A 20,809-nucleotide genomic window follows, 5' to 3' on the forward strand; every position below is an offset into this window, starting at 1 on the left:
AGAGCTGGCGATGCCGCACAGACAAAATAGTTTAATAACGAACCATTAAAATCTGCCCTTCGGCCACTCGGCAACCTAGGCTGATCTGATCTGACAGCCCTCTCACTAACTCACTGCGTGCCTGATCCTAATGCAGAACCTCCACAAAACCTTTGGCCTGCACTCTGCTTGAAATGGTATGAAATTGCATTTGAATTTGGTAGCCTGCACTCTGTTTGAAATGGTATGAAATTGCATTTAAATTTGGTGGCCTGCACTCTGCTTGAAATGGTATGAAATTGCATTTGAATTTGGTGGCCTTGCACCCTGCTTGAAATGGTATGAAATTGCATTTGAATTTGGTGGCCTGCACTCTGTTTGAAATGGTATGAAATTGCATTTGAATTTGGTGGCTTTGCACCCTGCTTGAAATGGTATGAAATTGCATTTGAATTTGGTGGCCTGCACTCTGTTTGAAATGGTATGAAATTGCATTTGAATTTGGTGGCCTGCACTCTGCTTGAAATGGTATGAAATTGCATTTGGATTTGGTGGCCTGCACTCCTCTTGAAATGGTATTTCAAGGAATAGCGTGAGTGAACTGCCAGCCCAGCAGCCCCGAGTGACTGAGCTGCCAGCCCACCAGGCCTGAGTGACTGAGTTGCCAACCCACCAAGCCTGAGTGACTGAGCAGCCCATTCGGAGGTGGAATATTGTGTTGGGGGATCAGCCCTCCCGTGTGAACATGGGACCCAACGGGTCCCACTTAGTCTAGTCCTCTGCTAAAGTTATGTATAATATTCCAGGTGTGTCTCACAAAGGCCCTAAAAAATGTAGTCGACCGTTTTTACTCTTGTGTTCAAACAATCCTGCAATAAAGTTCAACATACCATTTAGCTTTTTAACTCCCTGCTACACCTGCATGTTAGCTTTCATTGGCTTGTGTACAAGAACACAAAGGTACCTTTGGACAAAAACAATATAATGTTACATCTTTCACTTTGTACTCCAAATGTCATGGTTGTATTCTCTTCAATCAGCTGGTCTAAATCTTCTTCAAGCCTCTTTGTGTCCTGCTCACTACTCACATTCCCACTTAGTTTTGCTTCACCAACCAACTTGAGAATGCGACATGTTGCCTTCAGCTAAATCTTGGCATAGGTTGTGAATGCCTGGCTTTGATTCTGAGGTAACCCTTAGGTGACATCCTGCTAACCTAAGAAGAGCTTGTTTAGCTCAGAAAAGTCTGAAAAAGGTCTCCCGAAACGTCACCCTTCCTTCTCTCCAGAGATGCTGCCTGTCCCGCTGAGTTACTCCAACTTTTTGTGTCTATCTTTTGTTTATTCATAGAAACATAGAAAATAGGTGCAGGAGTAGGCCATTCGGCCCTTCAAAGTAGCACCGCCATTCAATATGATCATGGCTGATCGTCCAAAATCAGTACCCTGTACTGGCTTTTCCCCCATATCCCTTGATTCCCTTAGCCCTAAGAGATAAATCTAACTCTTCTTATTCAGCTTTCTATTTGTTAATAAACTCTCAATGCACACAAATATATTACATGCGATTTCATGTGCTCTGATCTTGTTCATTAACTTCCTTTGTGGAGCCTTACACAAACCTTCTGCAAGTTTGCACCTTTATGGGGAATGCTGCAGCACAGATAGTAATGAAGGTGTCCGCTGAAGTGAAAATCTAAGCTGTAGTGATTGCAGTGAAGCTTTGTTAATGAACATACTTGGCTGGTTGCTTCTAAATGCTGATAAAGAAGTGTGGGCCTCTGTGGTTCTACTGACTCTTAGGAGGAGGATGGTTACATCCAGCCTGGGGTGGTACTGTGCATGTGCCCCCTCTCCTATTCCTCACTGTCTAAGCCTTTGGAGGCTGATATCTGTGTAGAGGTGGAGAGGATAAAATGTCAAAGACGCTGGTGAAGGAATGGACTGTGTTTACATGGACTGTGGATGGGGTGACAGCTTGTGCATGTGTGAGTTTATGTCAGCCTGTGTGTGTATTTGGTAAGTATGTCTGTGTAAAAGAGCAGTATTTCCACATGAGTGTGGCCCACCCTCACATATCATATGTGATCGAAATGTTCTATGCCACTGTTCCACGGTGGAAGGATTGGTGCCAGCAGCCAGCTCTGACTAAGCTCTTCTAATGGTGGCCCAGGCAGGTCTGGTGCATCTACCCATTTGTACACTTGTCCTCCATTCCTGCATCAATGCTTTAATGCTGCCTTGTATAGATCATTTAGTTCTCTCCTTCCTCCCCTCTCTGCCTCATCCTCACCCTGCAGCAGCCACGTCATGTGTTTTTTGCTCGTTGCTGCCCAGGGGGAACACATGCTTTTAAGGGCTGATGCAAAGCAAAGTGTTGTGAATTGTGTTCAGAGGAGCCCACTCCTCCAGCCAACTGCACAGGTCAGGTTTTGGCACTTCTTCCTGAAGGAAGCCAAGCTGAAACTTTTTAAAAAACAATTTCATTTTTTTCAGGAGTCCTAATATAGAGTCATACAGTGGAAACAGGCCCACCGCCCCAATTTGCCCAAGCTGAACTTGCCCCATCCACATTGGCCTACCTGCCTACCTTACCAACTCCCTGCACAATTGTAACAAAAGTTCCCTAATTCCAAATGGCAACCCCTTTGCAATACATGCATATATGCCATTTGTCCTCTTCAATACTTAAGGGTGGCACGGTGGTCCAGCGGAAGAGTTGTTGCCTTACAGAGCTTGCAGAGCTTGGAGTCCCAGGTTCGGTCCCGACTATGGGTGCTGTCCGTATGGAATTTGTACGTTCTCCCCGTGAACTGCATGGGTTTTCTCTGAGATCTTCGGTTTCCTCCCACACTCAAAGACGTCCAGGTATGTAGGTAATATGGCTTAGTATAAGTGTAAATTGTCCCTAGTGTGTGTAGGATTGTGTTAATGTGCGGGGATCGCTGGTCGGTAGGGATTTGGTGGGCCGAAAGGCCTGTTTCCATGCTGTATCTCTAAACTAAACTAAACTAAACTAAACTTGCTGCACCTGCCTGCTGACTTTTTGTGATTCAAAGACAAAGATGAAGACATCAGTAAACAATCATAAAACATTTACTTTTGGCCAAAATCCAAAATGTTTGTCCCCCTATTAGTTTTGATTCCATTATCAATTATATTTTACTCTCAATTTGTTGAACCCATAATCAAGACAACTGAAGATAGACTGGTCTGAAGAAGGGCCTCGACCCGAAACTTCAACCATTCCTTCTCTCCAGAGATGCTGCCTGTCCCGCTGAGTTACTCCAGCTTTTTGTGTCTATCTTCGGTTTAAACTAGCATCTGCAGGTCCTTCTTACACAACTGATCTGTGATAGTAACTACAGAATGGTATAATCTCTCACATATCTAGTGTTATTGGAAGCTAAACTTCTTATCCTTATAACTTAGTCTCTGACCTACGTTAAACTAATAAAACATTGTAATTGTTGAAATAAGTTATCTCTATTTTTTTTAGCCTTCTGATTTCTAGATTTACTGAATCGGCAAGCTTTTAAACATGTGAAAAGAAGTGAATCTGCATCTCTGCAGAGATTCTATCTATCTATCTATCTATCTATCTATCTATTATGTTAGCATGGGTTTGTGCTACTATTGGTCTATAAACTGTGTTGCAAGTATGTAACAAATTAGGAAATCCTGGAAATATTGAGAAAGAAAATGAAAAGAAAATGTAACACAGGAGAATAAAATAAACTAAATTGAGGGAACATAAACACAAAACAAGAAAAAAGCTGATTCAAAATAGCAACAATTAAAATATGTGAAAACAAGGCAACTTTGAAATAAATGTTACAAGCGAGAAATGTTACACAGAGAGAAAATAGTTTGCAGTATTTTCCAAAAACAACGCAAGATAGTAACCATCAGATGGTAAACGAAAACTATTGATGATCAATTGCACATGGAACAGTCAGCTTGCTCAAAACCAGAAAAATAAAATCTACTGTATCCAATTTTAAATTTTCAGTTTTGACAAATAACATTGATACAGAGATAAAATAGTTTTTATTTTATAATAGATTAAGAAACGTACTTTCTAACTGTTAAGGTTGCAGAGCTTCGAGATGCAGAGAGATCTGGGTGCCCTAGAACATGATCTGCAAAACATTTGTACAATACACTACTTGAATGTCTCTTGCTATGTTTTATGTGGGGGATGCGGGGAGGGGGCGGGATCGGGCGCATGGGCGTAAATCCTGGGACCCCATGCTTTGAGAGGTGGGGGACAATCGTCCCCATGTTTTGTAATCCGGACTTTATCAGACGCTTTCTAAGGGCTGAATCGGCCCGTTCGCGGGGCCTTTCAGCGCCTGGCGCGGCTTAAAATCAAACTGCTGCATCGAGGCGATCGAGGCTTCCGATGTTGAAGCCCCCACCGGCCGAAGAAAGCCCCCGCGAACGGGCCGATTCAAGTCCCTTGATTCGGTGCGGACGAAGCTGTTGTTGCTGGAGTTCGCAGTCGGTCACCAACCAGGTCAGCTTCCGATGCTACCGTCCACAGCGCCCACGGCCGAAGCCTCGCGTGTGAGCGCATGCGCGTGCTTACGTGTGTGTGCGCATGCGCGCGCGGCCGCCAAGAAATTGTGTCCCCCCCATGTTTTGATAGCGATTTCCGTGCCTGATCGGGGGAAATCTTTTTCAGTCACTTGCCTCGACGGAGATGCGATTTTTCTCCGTGTCGCATCTCCATCCCCCCCTCCTTTGCGACCTACAACGTGGAGTGGTGCAGCCTTTCCTGGAGCTTCAAGCTTCCCACTTACCATCGCGGAGCCTGGGATCGTTTGCGGAGGATCGCCAGTGTTGGAGCTCTGACCACGGGGCCTGTGGACTTTAACTCCGTGAAGCCCGCAGTCTCCGGTAAGAAACGGCCGACTCGGGAGCTCCATGCTGCGGAGTGTTTCGATACGTCCAGACGTCGGAGTTTCGATCATCCCGACGAGAGGGCTTGAACATCGGGCCGTCGGTAATGGCCCCGACCACGGGTGAACAAAGGAGGAAGATGACTGAATTTTATTGTCTTCCATCACAGTGAGGAATGTTGATTCCACTGTAGTGGATGTTTATGTTAATCTTTATATTATGTGTTGTGTGTATTTTTGCTTTTTACTTAGTATGGCTGTATGGTAACTCGAATTTCACTGTACCTTAATTGGTACATGTGACAATTAAATTGAATCTTGAATCTAAATAAACAACCATCTGACCATTTGGAAATCTTGATGGTTCAGCAATTGTTCCACTGGTTGATGTTTGCCACACTCCCTGGCCACAGCTTCCTGTGTAGAAAGGAACTGCAGGGGCTAGTATACACCGAAGATAGACACAAAGTGCTGGAGCAACTCAGCAGGTCAGGCAGTATCTCTAGATCTCAGGTCGGGAGCCTTCTTCGTGGCCCTGGCCATGGTCGAATGTCCAGTTGGTCTCGACCGAGGTGTGGCCAGGCGTCAGCTCTCGGAGGAAAGAGGATTCCTACCCGAAACGTCACCCATCCTTTTTCTCCAGAGATGCTGCCTGACCAGCTGAGTTACTCCAGCACTTTGTGTTTATCCCACCTTCCCATGCCCCCCTCCATTCAATGGGGCTCGGATTTCTGTGCTCCACGTCTAGTGGTCAGGGCCCCATTTTCACACACTCGTGCCTAGGTTCCCATGTTCACTTGTAACTTGAAATGCTGGAAAAACTCAGCAGGTCAGGCAGCATGTGTGGAAAGAGACATAGTTGCTTCAGATTTTGAAACCCTTCTGACCTCCTGAGATTTTGCAGTGTTTTCTGCTTATATTTTAATTTTCCATAAGTTTTAGGCTTTTTATTTTCTCCCTTGAAACTTATCTCATTCTGTTTGACTTGTCCACCTTCAGCTTCCAATTGCATGTCATTTCGACTACCCTTCCCATTCCCACACCGACTGTATGTCCTCGGCCTTTTCCACTGCGACAAAGGACAAAGGACATTTATTGACACATACACCAAATGGTGCAGTGAAATTTGTCTTGCCATGCAGCACACAGATAAAGATTAGACATAACATTAAAGAGATTTAACAATAAACATAAAAACATCCCGCCACAATGGTTCCCACTGTGGGGGAAGGCACAATGTCCAGTCCCCATCCCCAGTTCACCCATAGTCGGGCCTATTGAGGCCTCCGCAGTCACCTCTACGGAGGCCCGATGTTCCAGGCCGTTCTCGCCGGGTGATGTAGCTCCGGCGTCGGGAGAATCCTCACAGCGGCTTGGTCCACCTGGAACGGCCACTTCCGTATTCGAGGCCGCGGCTTCCGAAGCCAACAAGGCCGCGCCGGATGGAGCTCCACCTCTGGCGATCTCGGCGAGAGATCCCAGGCTCCCGATGTTAAAGTTCGGTGAGGCCAAATGCAACCTCGAAGAACAGCACCTTTTATTTCACTTGGATAGCCTACATCCCAATAGTATGAGTTTCCAGTTTCCGATAACCCATTCCCCGTGTTCCTTGCCCATTCCCACCAGTCCACCTTGTGCCACTTTTCCTTTGTTCACCGTTTCCATCCCTTCTCTCCTCATTAACCAGATTCATCACTCTCCCAACCTGGTTCCATCTGCCCATCACCCTCCAACCCATCTTCCAGGGTCTCTTCTTTAATGCAACTTTCCTATCCCTGGATACATATTCTACATTTTCTCTGTCTCAACACTCCCCCTCCTGGCTCCATTTGCCCATCATTCCCCCACCCCCCGCCATCCTCAATCTGGTTCCAGTTATCAGCTATGTCGGAAGGAACTGCAGATGCTGGTTTAAACCGCAGACAGACAGAAAATGCTGGAGTAACTCAGCAGGACAGGCAGCATCTCTGGAGAGAAGGAATGGGTGACTTTGTCCAATTATCAGCTACCAGCCTGTGCCTCCCCCCTCCCCCACACTTCCGTGTACTTGCTATCTTCCCTCTACAGTCTACAATCTCAGTCTGGGTGCATGGTGTCAACCTCTATGCCTCAATAGAAACTCTTTGACCTACTAAACTCTTCTGGCAATATGCTTTTTGCTCCAGATTGCAGCATCTGCAATTTTTGTGTGTCTTCTCTTTAAACTTGTCGGGTTTGCTGGAATATTAAAAGAAGTGAAATAAAAATGTGTTAGAATGTTAATTAAAAAAACATCCAGAAGATGCACCAGTCCAGCACTACAAACACACCAATTTAATTAAGTTGTACTACAACTAGGAAAGCTAATAGAATTCAACCATTTATTGCTCGGAAATTGGGGGTGAAAAGAGGGAAATGGTGTTCCTGTTATGAGAGCATTGACGAGAACACATTTGAAATACTATGAAATTATTGGTATCTTTGTTTAGGGCAGGGTGTGTTGCAAGCTTTTCCGAGAAGATTTACTACACTGATACCTGGAAAAGGTTTGATGACAAATGAAGAAAAGTTGGAGAGGCTACATTTATATCATCTGAAACTTGGAAGAGTGAAAAGGGGAAATTGAAATATATATATATATATATATATATATATACACAGTATCTAAGATCCTGAGAGATATATAAGATCTCCCAAGATGGATGTATTGAGGATGTTTCTCAATAAGATACTTTCTTTCTTTCAGGGAATTTCAAATTCTTGTAAATCTTCAAAGCCAATAAATATTTTTAAGATGGAGGTAGCTAAATTCCTGATTCATTAGAAGATGAAATGTCATAGTTGACAGACATGAATGAATAACAAAGAACAGTAGAGCACAGGATTAGACCCTTCGGCCCACTAAACTAATCCTCTCTGCCTGCACGTGTTCCATATGCCTCCACTCCCTGCATATCCATGTGTCTTTTACAAAGCCAATTAAAATATTATCTAGTCTGCCTCCAAGAATGCTGAGCTGAGCTTACAATTAGAACTATAATCTTATTAAAATAAAAAAAAAACTGCGACATGAACCATACACATCATGGCAAAAAACACAATCAGGCCCATTGGTGAAGATGCTACAAACATATGCTATTCGGAGAAGCCCCATTCTTTTGAGACTCCTCTGATGATTTACCCCTCCACTGAAAGAAATTTGCGAGGCTTCATGTTTTTTTCCCCTAAACACGCACAATTCAATATGGAAGACACCCCACCAGCGGACCTGTGCTTTTTGCAGCACAAGATTTTAAGTGTATAAAAAATTGATTCATTTCACCATCACCCATTTCAGACTAGTATAAGAACCCAAACTGCATGAAACTGGAGCTCAGGCTCACATGTCCTGGCAACATCCTCCCAAATCTTCTCTGCAGTCTTTCCATCTTAACAACATCCTTTCATTAGCAGGGTGACCAAAACTGAGCAGAATACTCCAAATGCAATGTATTGTACAACTGTAACATAACAACCCTGACTGATGAAGGCCAATATACCAAAAGCCATCTTGACCATCCTCTTGATCCACCTGTGATGGTACTTTTCAAGGAACTGTGCCTGCCCTCCTAGACCCCTCTGCTCTACAACACCCTCTCCCTCTACAGCCAATACTTAATATTCTGAACTTACCTTGCAAACAGGCCTTTAACGTGAATGGAGCATGTTGCCATCCATACAACAAATGTAGCACTCTGCACTTTAACGATTAATCTCTTCCTATACAACTTAAAACCAGACCTGTCACCACAGCCTGCAGCAATAGGAATTCAATTGATCCAGTGGTTTCACACACACAATCTGCTACATCTCCATTATTTTTGCAGTATGAATTTCTGAAGAAAACTCCAGTACTTCCATTTTTGTTTAGATGCAATCATTTCAACATTGCTCTGTTTTTCTATCATGTTGGTTCCTTCAAGCTGTTGTATTGTGTTCTCCATTGTTTGCATTTTTTTTGATCATCGTTTGTTTTCACTCTTTAAAATAAAGTGCACATTTCTCTCTCCTTCCTTTTTCTTCGTCTCCTTATTACTTCCTTTCTCACACCTTATACCTTCTCCCTCTTTTTTCTCTCTTCAACCCTCATTGCCCCCCTCTCTGCCTCTCATTCCCCTTCCCCTTTTGTTAATTTGCCAGTTTGATTTTGATTCAATTTTAATTAATATCTTGACAACAATACTGGAATCTCTTGAATAAAACATTCTGTTTACAAAGATACTGGGAATGATAATCAGAGGTGAAGTCAGAGTGACTGTCCTTGATATCGAGACCACATTTGGACATTGTGCCTTCCCTCATAATGGGAACCATTGTGGGGGGATGTTTTTTATGTTTATTGTTCAATTCTTTAATGTTGTGTCTTATCTTTATCTGTGTGTTGCATGGCAAGACAAATTTCACTACACCAATTGGTGTACGTGACAAATAAATGTCCTTTTTCCTTTGACATTTGATCGTACAGCATCAAGGAACCCCGGTTCAAATGGAGAATGGGAAACAGGGGGAAACCCCTCTGCTGGTTAGAATCATACTGAGCACAAAGGACAATGGATGTGCTAGTTTAGTTTTAGCTTTTAGAGATAAAGCATGCAAACAGGCCCTTCGGCCCATCTACGCCACACCGACCAGCGATTAACACTACCTGACACACTCAAGCTACAATTTACAATTACACCAATTAACCTACAAACCCGTATGTCTTTGGAGTGTAGGAGGAAACCGGAGATCCCGGAGAAAAACCCACGTGGGTCACGGGGAGAACGTACAAACTCTGTACAGCAGCACCTGTAGTCAGGATCGAACCCGTGGCAGCAACTCTACCACTGCTCCAGCGGGTAAATGAGCATCAGTCATCCCAGCCACAGGACATCCCTGCAGGAGTTCATCAGATTAGTTTCTTAGGCCCAACCATCTTCAGCTGCCTCATCTTTTAAAAAAAAATCAGGAGTAAAATTAGGAATGTTCGCTGATGATACCACAATATTCAGTATCATATGCAACTTCTCAGATAATGAAGCAGTCCACATCCAAATGTAACAAGACCTGGTCTATACCCAAGCGTGTGCTGATAGGTGGCAAGTAACATATGTTCCACACAAATGCCAGGAAATGATGATATCCAACAAGAGAAAATCCAGTTATCACCTACTGACATTCAATGGCACTACCCTTACTGAATTCCCCAGGATCAATAACCTGGGGGTTATCATTGACAAGAAACTGAACTGGAGTTGCCATATATACAACATGGCTACATGAACAGGAGGTCAGAGTGCTATGATGAGTAACTCACCGCTAATTCCCCAAAGCCTGTCAACCCTCTACAGCTTTCAGGAGTCTGGAATTCTCTCCACTTGCCTGATGAGTGCAGCTTTAACACCATTTTAAGAAATTTGACACCATACAGGACAAAGCAGTCCCCTTGATCGTTTTTAGCTCATGGCCCCCCTTGAATCTTTTAATTTTTCTGTGGCCCCCCCTGACATTATTAGCGGAAAAAAAGTACTTCAATATTATAATACCTTCCATAAGAATATCAGTGTCTATTAATTGCACATATATTCTCTTTTATTCTATTCCACAAACTTCAAAAATATTTCAACTACATAGATTTAAATTTATTAGAACTGAAATGTAGGAGGCAACTGGGTGGTAGCTCTGTGGCCCCCTTCATTGAACCTGTGGCCCCCTAAATCCCAAATTTTTTCTGTGGCCCCCCTGAAATTTGCCATAGGTCCCAGGTTGGGAATCACTGATCTACAACCATTCATTCACCCCTTTGCTGATGCAACAGCAGTTTGTACTGTCCACAACATGTACAACAACAACAACAACTCACTAAAACTCCTAAGACAAGCAGCTTCCAAACGTATGACCTCTAGCAGCTAGCAGGACAGGGCAGCAACAGCACAGGAATACCACCACCTGCCATTCTGGCTGTAAAATCCATGATAGAAATGTATCAGTCCCGGAAATTCTGGAGAAAGATAGGAATGCTTTTATTTCAATGGGGGAGCGAGGAAGAAAAGAAAGCATCATCTAAACCTAGCAAGGGAAATTTATCTCAGAAATTAATTCTGCCAGTATTTTTTTTTAAATTAAAGATGAAATCTGAAATAAAAACAGAAGATGCTAGAAATATTTAAACAGGCCACACATCATGGTCTGGCCTGCTTTGCACACATTACAGCTCTGTAATTTGCAAATGTATATTCCGTAGTGATCTCGCTCCACCTCCCCTCACAACTTTTAAGTTTCTTGATGTCATTTCTGGCTTAGTGCTCTCATTATCCATCCATAATAGCATAGTCCCCATAGCAATCTAATCTTGTCCTGTCAGAGTTATTCATTTTGTCCTGTTCATCCAAGCAACTTAAAACCAACGTTTTGATTCTTTGCTAGTTTTGATAAAGGGTCTTCAACCTGAAGCATTAGCTCTGTTTCTGCACAGGTGCTGCACAAAATGCTGAGCGTTTCCAGAATTGTCTTGTTTTTAATTTGGCTCCATTTTTATAAGAACAGATAGATAATCCCCCTGCCCATGTGGTTGAATGGATCTGAGTTTAAATTTTCCTGGCCGACTCTCTGCAGCAGGAATCATGTTTCCAATTTAGTTTAATTTGCACTCATTCAAATTTCACTATTAGAGGCAAATAGTCTGGTTGCTAACATGGAGTGACACACAAAATTATAAACGCATTTTTGCCAGAACATATATTAACATTAATAAACTGATCTCAATGTGGTTGAGGAGCATGTATTTTTGTTCAGTAAGGGGCTTTGATGAATGTGAATGACAAGCAAGTATGCAAGAGACAAAATGTTGGTAATTTTCCTACGCGCTTTTGATGCATCAGCATTTTGCATCTTGCTTCAGGCGTGCTTGACTCTATTGTCTTTGGCTTTAATGTCTCTATTGCTATCAGAGATATGTTGATTGCAGAGTAGAGCCTGCCAACACAGGCCCAATAAGTTGTTGAATGTAGAGCATAGTGACATAGCAAGTTAATTGCTAGCCTATTCCTTTATCACAACAAACTGTTTATGGTTTACCTAACCGCTGGCCATGAATGACTTTCCTCTGATAATAAGGAAGGTCAACAGGCAGAATCATTTTATTGTGCTACATGTGCTGATTTATGTCTGCAAAAATCCAAGCCAAAACATAAACTTCAAATGATAATTGGAAGCAGTTGCGCAAGATAAGGGGTTTGAAATCAAATGCTCTATTTTTATAAATTGCAGTATCTTACACTATTAATGGACTCTGTGCCTCAAATCCATTTGCCCACATTCGTTCCCAGTCTATACACAAATTTCAATTTTGATATTTTAATATAATTTCGCTTTAACAGAATTTTAAGGGGGTCATTCTAGGTTTCCACAACTCTTTTTTTTGAAGAGAAACCCCTTTTAATATTGGCCATGGCCAGTCAACCTGTAATTGTATGGTACACAAAAATGCTGGAGAAACTCAGCGGGTACAGCAGCATCTATGGAGCGAAGGAAATAGGCAATGTTTCGGGCCGAAACCCTTCTTTGTGGCCTTTTGTTCTGGTCTCTTATCAGAAGCATTAGTTTCTCTCCATTCAGCCTATTAAATTCTTTAATGATCTTGAAACGGTCATCAGATTGGTTTGTGTAGGAAGGAACTGCAGAAGCTGGTTTACACCGAAGATAGACACAAAATGTTGGAATAACTCAGCGGGACAGGCAGCATCTCTGCAGAGATGGAATGGGTGACGTTTCGGGTCAAGACCCTTCTTCAGACTGAGAGTCAGGGGAGAGGGAGACTAGAGATATGGAAGGGTAAGGTTTGAAAACGACATATCAAAGCAGACGATGATCAAGGAAATGTAGAATGGTTCATTCTTAGCTGTGGGAGGGGGAAGGTGACAACGAGGCATACAATCGGAAAAACCAATCAGGAGGACAGTGAAACTCGTCAGAGAACTAGGGTGGGGCAGGGAGGGAGAGAGAGGGAATACAAGGGTTACTTGAAGTTAGAGAAATCAATACATACTGCTGGGTTGTAAGCTACCCAAGCGAAATATGAGGTGCTTTTCCTTCAAATTGGTTTATCTTTTATAGACATTTCTATTGCTTTGGGAAATAAAAATGTCACTCGATGCCTTACACATCGAAGATGGAATTAGTGTGCAATAAATTCACTGGAAGCATGCAGATCAGCAGATTAGCTGGATCATATAGCAGTCATGTCACCTTTCTGATTTTCCTGACATTTGGAAAATCATCTCTCTTAATCGCATCGAATTTTTTACGTAGAACAAGAACAATACTAAACCCCACCCCATCCTCAATCCCAATTTACAGCATCTATTCCATTTAGAGGGATCATCAATGATGTACTTGCAACTTGCTGGGTGATTCCTCCTGATCCTGTACATGTTTGATGTTTTCCTCTATGTTTTGTCTACAGGGGATTGAATGGCAGGTGCTAGGGATTATTGATGACTTCAGGGTGTCTGCTAAAACTAGTGCCTCCCAGGTATTAATGGGCATTCCCCTCAGAATATAGCACGATCGGCAGATTGAGAAAAGGATACTCAAAACAGGGCAAAATGTGAGAAGATGGAAAGAGGACAAGGATCCTAGCTGAAGCCACATCAGCCCTGGGCATTCAGAAAGCAGTTTTCCTTTTTAAATGCTATCAAGGAACATTATGTGAGATATGTGTGTTGGAGTAAGTGACATTTGCAACATCTCACAAAATGTACTCCATAGTTGTGTAATGTTTCAGACTGAAATCAGCAAAATATTTCTTCATCAAAAATTGTAGTGGAAATTTGAAACTTAAATGCAAAACGTTTATGAGGCTGGGACACTTTGAAAGTGAAAAGGATTTTCTTTATAGGTATATGGAACAAAGTTGGTTTTGGGCACATATCAGCCAATATCTAATTGACTGGAAGAATAGGGTCAAGAGTCTAGATGATATATTCAAAAATAATTAACAAAATGCCTCTTGTGCCAGGATTCAATGGATAGAGGTGCATAACAGCAGACAGTAGACTTGTCTTGTAAGATGGTATTGTTGACTGCACAGCAGCATGTCAAATCCTTGTGCACCATATATCGAGGGGATTTTATTCCTTCAAATTCCACCTTGTGTGCAACCAAAATACAAAGAACCATGCAGGTTATGAATCCTGCTGGTACTGTCACGAGATTGACTCCTTCATTTTGCTGCAGCATAATCTGCATTTTCGCCATCATGGGAAAAACACTGGGTGGTAACAATATAATGTTCAAATGTGCCTGATGTGCATGCAATAGAAACAATGCTGCCACATGAAATCTTGACATAGTGGGTGCCAAGCTTTGGATTAGTCTAGTGCACGCTGCATTAATCTGGCCACCATGAACAGTCCACAGTTCAAACTTTGTCAGCCTCCTAGATGTTTTACATTGTAGAGCAAGAACAATTCATGTGTTGTTATTTGGCTGTTTATCTGGGGTTTTTAAATCATTTTTAAACATGGAATCCCAAATCTCTTCGCAACTTCTCATGGATTACATATAGCTATTTTTGTTCCAAAGTATAGGTTCTTGTCTTTCCTTAACATTATTATAAATTATAGTTACTACACATGTTGAGTACCTATCTACTCTTGCAATGTTGCTTTGTAACATCTTGCTTTTATCTACAACAAATGAGACAATTAACATCCTGATCAAAGTTCTGAAAAACGACTCTCCAATTCTATATATTTACATATTGTGGAATTCATGGCGCATTTTGGAAATGAGTTGTGCTGTTTATTTTGTTTAGGATTAGTAATTAGACGAATGAAATGAGAATGGCCGATTAAACCAAGAAAAAAATCTTGCCATTGTAGAGATATTTTAAAAAACTGATGTTCCATGGTATCATTTTCAGCTCGATTATTTTAATAATTTGAATTCCACATGATCCCTGCTGCAAAAATGTGTCGGTTTTTCAAAGCATTGTTCTTGTGCTTGATTGCACCAAAAATACATTAAATTATGCATTTCTCAAAAATAAAACGTGAATGTTAGTTATTTCGCCATTTGGGTCACGGGATAAAATCGCATTCGACAGGCACATGATCCTAACAACCATTTTAAAAATAAGTCCAAAGTAGATGCTCTTGCACACGCTTTATCCTATATTTTGAAAGCAACTACAAAAAAAGAACCATAATTCCGCAAACGACTGCAAAGTTTACGAATTGCTGATAATATTGTGCAGAATGCAACATCTAACATTTGTTTTACTTCAGCGGAGGAACAATGATGTCACGTCAGCAGATTAGGTATCTGGTTTACTGGAAGCACCAGCTCAAAGCGGTGTTTCAGCTTCTCACATTAAATTAACATCAAAGGTAAAGCATCTAAATCCCTAGCAATCAGGTGGATTTGTGCAACTTCTTTGTTAATATTTTGCATTAAAAATATCTTGATAGAAAATCGCATTTTTCTTTCTCCCCCCCCCCCCCCCCCCCGGTCAGTCCGATCACTAGCAACTCATAGGACAGTCCGGGGGCCAATCATTTCGTTCAGTGGCACATTTGATTGGTCCGCTCGGGCCTCAATGACCGGCCCTCTCCATAACGAGTAGGTCGTGCCGCTTTTCCACCAACTCGGCGGCTGATTGGCCCACGCAGACGTCAATCATCTATCGCCCCTTTCGGTGGCCATCCGATTGGTCAACAGGCTGCTCCGCTTGACCGTCCCTCCTCTCAGCTCGGCGGCTGATTGGCCCCGTCAGCCATCAATCATCCATCCGCCCCTTTGGATTGGGCTGATTGGTCAATGGGCTGCTCCGCTGAACCCGCCCCGGCGCCTGTTTGGCTAATGGGTTGTTCAGTTAGACCCGCCCTCCTCTCACTACGGCTGCCGACTGGTCCGCTCGGACGTCAACCATCCGCCCTCTCCTTAAGCATGGGCGTCTGATTGGCCAATGGGTTGCTCGGCAGGACCAGCCCTCCTCCCGCCTCGCCGGCTGATTGGTCGGGAGTCGTATTGGTCCCCGACGGAGGGTTCGATTGGCCCGGAGCAGCTGCCAATCAGCGCCCCACCCCTCCAGCGGCCAACGTCAGCGCTTGATAAAACGCCGCCTCCCGGTCTTCGTCTCATTCACTTAGGAAGCGTCCGCAAGGTTATACCCAGCCGGAGATCTACTGCACACTCTATAATAGAGTTTCATCCAGATAATATACCCACACACATCCACAAGCAGATTTTTATTTTCAAGTTGAGATATATACCGCTTATATAAATTTACAAAAGAGGTATATATCTCAGTTAGCTTCGGGAAAAAAAACCTGTTCAAAAAATGAAACAAAACGTGACAATGGTGGACGTCGAAAGAACAGGATGTCCTGCCTCAACGAAGACATTCGACCTTTGCAGCAACAATGGCATTAATGGCCATGTCGAAGTGATGGAGCGCGAAGAAGGGAAAAACGAGAAAGGTATTCGGTCTCCGGAAGAAAGGGAGGCCATGCTAACCGGCGACGTGAAGCCGCTCCAGAGCCGGGTTTACTGCACCAGGTTCATGATCCTGATCGTGTTCAGCCTCTACTCCATGGTGAACGCCTTCCAGTGGATCCAGTACAGCATCATCTCCAACATCTTCAGCACTTTCTACCAAGTGTCGTACGAGCAGATCGACTGGCTGTCGGTGGTCTACATGCTCGTCTACGTGCCCCTCATCTTCCCCGCCGCCTGGCTGCTCGACAAGAAGGGCTTGAGGATCGTGGCGCTGCTGGGCTCCGGCCTCAACTGCATCGGAGCTTGGCTCAAAATCGCAAGCGTAAGGCGAGATCTGTTTGGGGTGACCATGTTCGCCCAGACGGTCTGTTCCATCGCTCAGATTTTTATCCTTGGGCTGCCCTCTCGAGTGGCCTCCGTATGGTTCGGGCCCAGAGAGGTTTCCACGGCGTGCGCCTCCGCCGTCCTCGGCAACCAGGTAAGGAAGAGGTGCTGAGCGCTGCCATCTGTCCGTGTGGCGGGAGGAGGGGCGCAGCTTCCCGCCGCCAGTGTCGCGTCGCCCCGCTGCGAGAAAAATGTCGGCGACTGTAAGTCGGAGCGGAGCGTAACTTTACGGAGCGGGTTTATCGGGCGGCGGTGCGATGGTTGGAGAGCAGCTTCCTTCGCCATTCCCCCATCCTCCTCCTCCCTGCGCTGGCATCCATCGCCAGCTGCCTTCGCACACCGACAAGCTCCGTCCTTCGCTTTCCACCATCACGCCCCTCCCCCGGGATTTTCCGGGCCTGCGAATGTTCGAGAAGGCGCCATCCCGCAACGATGTAGCGATGCAGCTTTTTTTAATTAAACAAAAAAAAAATACCATTGACATATAAATAAATGTCCCCATCGTCTGTAATTTGAAAGAGATTATTTTGAGGAGGAGCCACCTTGAATTACTGTCCTCTTAGACCACCCGCACTGGAAAGTCTACGTGTGGCGCGGTTAATGCAGGTCTCCCCACAAACATGATCGCAAGCGTTATTATTCGACGCATTTCCCGCCCCAGCCTTTCCCCGAGGTTGGCTTTATCTTTTGTTCGGTCTCAGTGTCTCCATTTGCACTCTTTATCCAACCTCGACATCCAAGCCGCATTTGCAGTTGAGTTGTGGACAAAGCTTAATCATGATATGCATGCATAACGGAGTGGATTGCAGTCCATGTTTTGCGGGAGATGTATGCCTCAAGCTCCGGTCGCATAGGTGATTGCAAAGAAGACGGATGTTCACAGCAAATTGCTATGGAACTCGGTATCCTGATTATCATTTACTCTACCTACGGTAATTAATATATTGTGTCCATTGTTGACTACGTGGGCAATGCGATCATTTATGCTATCAATAATGGTGCGAAAAATGAGACTCTTAAATGGAGTACTATTCACCTTCACTAAAGGAAAATTCCATTCAGGATTAAACCAGCAGTTGTGTCCAAGCCCTCCGGCGCCAGGTAACTGTAGAGGGCAGCTTAGAATTGACAAATCACAACCAAATTGTCTCTTTTCCACCGTTAGCCAGTGAAATTCCGAAGGCATCTAGTCTCCGTTGTTGGCTTGTTTTGCGAGATCTCATTGAACTCGGGACATGATAATCTGGGGGTTTTCCGTTCGTTTTTTCAAAAAACAATCCTGCCTTTTGATCATGTCAGATTTCTTCCTCTTTCCTGTTTTGGTTCATGACATTTGTGTAGGCAAGGCAATTTTAAGGGTGTTTATGAGAGTAAGTTTGCAAAGTCCCTTCCCCCTTCTTTTTGAGCCATGACTGTTTCTGTGCCCCGGGTGTCCTTTTTCTTACTTTCTCACTGTTAAATAATAAAATAATTCTGAATTGTATTATACTGATCTTCTCCTAATTTATATTTTCACCCTCCTGCTCAGTTTTACCTTTTTCGCTTAAGGTGTCTTTGAGGTATTTGGTGTCCACTTTAATCAGACATTTTTGTTACTGTTTGTATGCTTTAACATGTCTTCTATTTTCTCTTAAAATCTGACAAATAAAAATTATTAATAAAAGGAAAATTCCAGAAAATTTCTGTGCTGTGCTTCTGAACTTTAAAAATGGTTTAAAAATAATCAAGGAATGATCGACGAGGAATTCCACCATTCAGTTTCATACAGAAGGCGATCAGATTTTTCGTCCTGATGGATAAAATGGATTCAGACATTTTGATATTTTTAATTACGTCAAACATAACAGACACATCTTTTTTTTTAAGTGCCATTTTGTTTTTAATGTTAAATTATCAATAACAGGTGAGGCAAGCTACTATGATGCAGCAGAGAAATATTTTGCGGAAGATCATAGAATGATCAGCCTGGCTAGAATGAAATCAAGTGAGGCACTAAACATGCATCTTTCAGCTTCAATCAATTAGCCGCAGTGTGCTGAATGTGAATTCATAAATGTGACACTATCCATAATAGTACTGGGCATAGATGGAACATTGGAAACTTCTGACTTGCAAGCTTCAGGCATAGAATACAGAAATGTACTCGCACTCACATCAGCATAGCAAAATGTTCCATGACTAGCAAAATACACAGTTCCACGAAGCAAAATGGAATCTTCAAATGAATCTTACCATAATGACCCTACAAGGAGGATGAGAATCCTGTTAAACCAGAGCTAAACTCTGCAAATTGTTCAGTAAACAAAATCAATTTACGGGACGATGCTAAGTCATTGACATTTTCTGCATAATGGTCGGCATGTCAAATCTTTGGAAGAAGATATCGCAAGGAATACAGCCGGAGGACAATAATCTGTCTGTATAAAACCTAATTCAACATAGGTGACAAATGAACCATATCATCATGTAACCTGCCCAAATCACGGGTGAGCCAACTAGCCACGTTGAGCATCCTTGTGCAAGAAGTGATAGACACTGGTGTAAGTACAGACTTACTCAACAAGAGTGCCTATAACCAACCAATGGTGAAATCATTTGTTCGGTGGCAGGTAATTCTGGTTGAATAATGCATCTCATGGCTAATGACTGAAGTTTGGAGCCAACACTTTTTTTTTGAAACTTGACCTCATGGAAGAATAACATAGAATCGGCTCCTGAATCCAGGTATATATCTGAGAATGTGGACGCTTTGACAATGTAATAATGGAATTTCTTCAGCAGAATTTCAAAACTACCCTGCAATCTTAATTGGCATACTTGGATATCAGTGCTCCATGCAGCCCAAGTGAGGTAAGAAGCCTACTGGGAATGGTAAAGGATTGTGCCTGATTTCGCCAAAATCACCCAATCCATTGTGGGAACTAACAAGAAAAGATGTTAGTTGCAGTTGGGATCTGAAGCAACACACTGATTAGCAAATAACAAGTGAAGAAGGCACATGCTCAGCCAAGTTGACTGAAAGGTCTGGTTAGTTGGATACTCCTCTCAGGATACAGTTCCTATTAGATTGTTTGATAGAGTTCCTGGATCTGTTTTTAAATAATTGCTAAAATATAGAACATGAAGTACTAGACAACACAACGCTCTGGAATTTTTCATTTATACATTTGGAGCTTGGTACACATTAGTTGATTACTAATCAGTAAAGTCCTGAGGGCCATTTGACATCCGCAATCAAAGATCAAAACCACTGAGTTGAAGTAGATACATGAGTCATACTGAGCTGTCCATCCTCTGCCTCCTCCACTGCCAGGATGAGGCTAAACACAAACTAGAGGAACAGCACCTTGTATTCCACCTGGGTAGTTCACAAACCAACGGCACTATATTTAATTTTCCAATAGGTACCCCAGTACCCTATCTATCCTCTTATCTACCCTGGTTCCCTCTCTTATCCCCTTCTCTCCACCTTATCCCCCAACTGCTTATCATTCTGCTTTTAACCCTTTCCCATCACTCCTCCCACTGGATCCACTTCCCCCAAAGCTTTCTGTCCTCTTCTGTTTCCCTCATTTGCCGCCACACCTCATTGAATTTATCTTGTCACCCTCCTTATCCGATTCCAGAATCTGTATGCCTTTGTTCACATAATCAGCTCTCAGCCGATCTCCACCCTTCCCTCCCTCCCACACCTGTCGCCTTACAATCAATCTTTCCTCTCCTGTATCCGCTAATTGCTTGCTAGCTCTTGCCCCGTCCCACACCCTCTCTTTATACTGTCTAGTTTACCATCACTCTTTCAGTCCAGATGCAGGTCTCCACCTAAAACTGACTCTTCAAATCCCACCACAAATGCTGAGTACCACCTGCTGATCTGTTTTTTTGATGCTGAGTTATAGTGTGTTGCTGTATAGTTTCATGGCAACCACAAAGTGATTCTATTTGCTGCATCACCGACAACCTTCACATTTTCCCTGAGGTCATTAGATGTCCTGACATATTACTTGACTTAGGAGCAACTCTGACCTAAATCATCTTTGAGGA

At 43.1% G+C, this 20,809-nt stretch overlaps 1 protein-coding gene and 1 long non-coding RNA gene across 9 annotated transcripts in view; one reads left to right on the forward strand and one right to left on the reverse strand.

The window, feature by feature from the left end:
- Positions 1 to 16,007: 16,007 nt before the first annotated feature.
- The window catches only part of flvcr1 (FLVCR heme transporter 1), a 29,503-nt gene continuing 24,701 nt past the window's right edge, over positions 16,008 to 20,809 (forward strand). For 5 of the 8 annotated variants that reach the window (XR_004412812.1, XR_004412814.1, XR_004412813.1 and 2 more), the window contains exon 1: positions 16,008 to 16,859. Coding sequence is in view for 3 of the 8 variants with exons in the window: in XM_033025322.1 (XP_032881213.1) it covers positions 16,224 to 16,859 (636 nt within the window). In the remaining 5 variants the exon portion in view is untranslated. The remainder of the gene's footprint in view (positions 16,860 to 20,809) is intronic. The other 3 variants (XR_004412816.1, XR_004412815.1, XM_033025319.1) reach the window with 2 other exon arrangements.
- LOC116975928 lies at positions 19,432 to 20,428 on the reverse strand. Its single transcript, XR_004412817.1, has 2 exons — positions 20,182 to 20,428; positions 19,432 to 20,148 (listed from the first exon to the last, which is right to left on the reverse strand). It is a non-coding gene; the product is annotated as an uncharacterized LOC116975928 (long non-coding RNA).

Source organism: Amblyraja radiata, chromosome 8 (genome assembly GCF_010909765.2).
Source record: "Amblyraja radiata isolate CabotCenter1 chromosome 8, sAmbRad1.1.pri, whole genome shotgun sequence".
Classification (NCBI taxonomy): Eukaryota; Metazoa; Chordata; class Chondrichthyes; order Rajiformes; family Rajidae; genus Amblyraja; species Amblyraja radiata.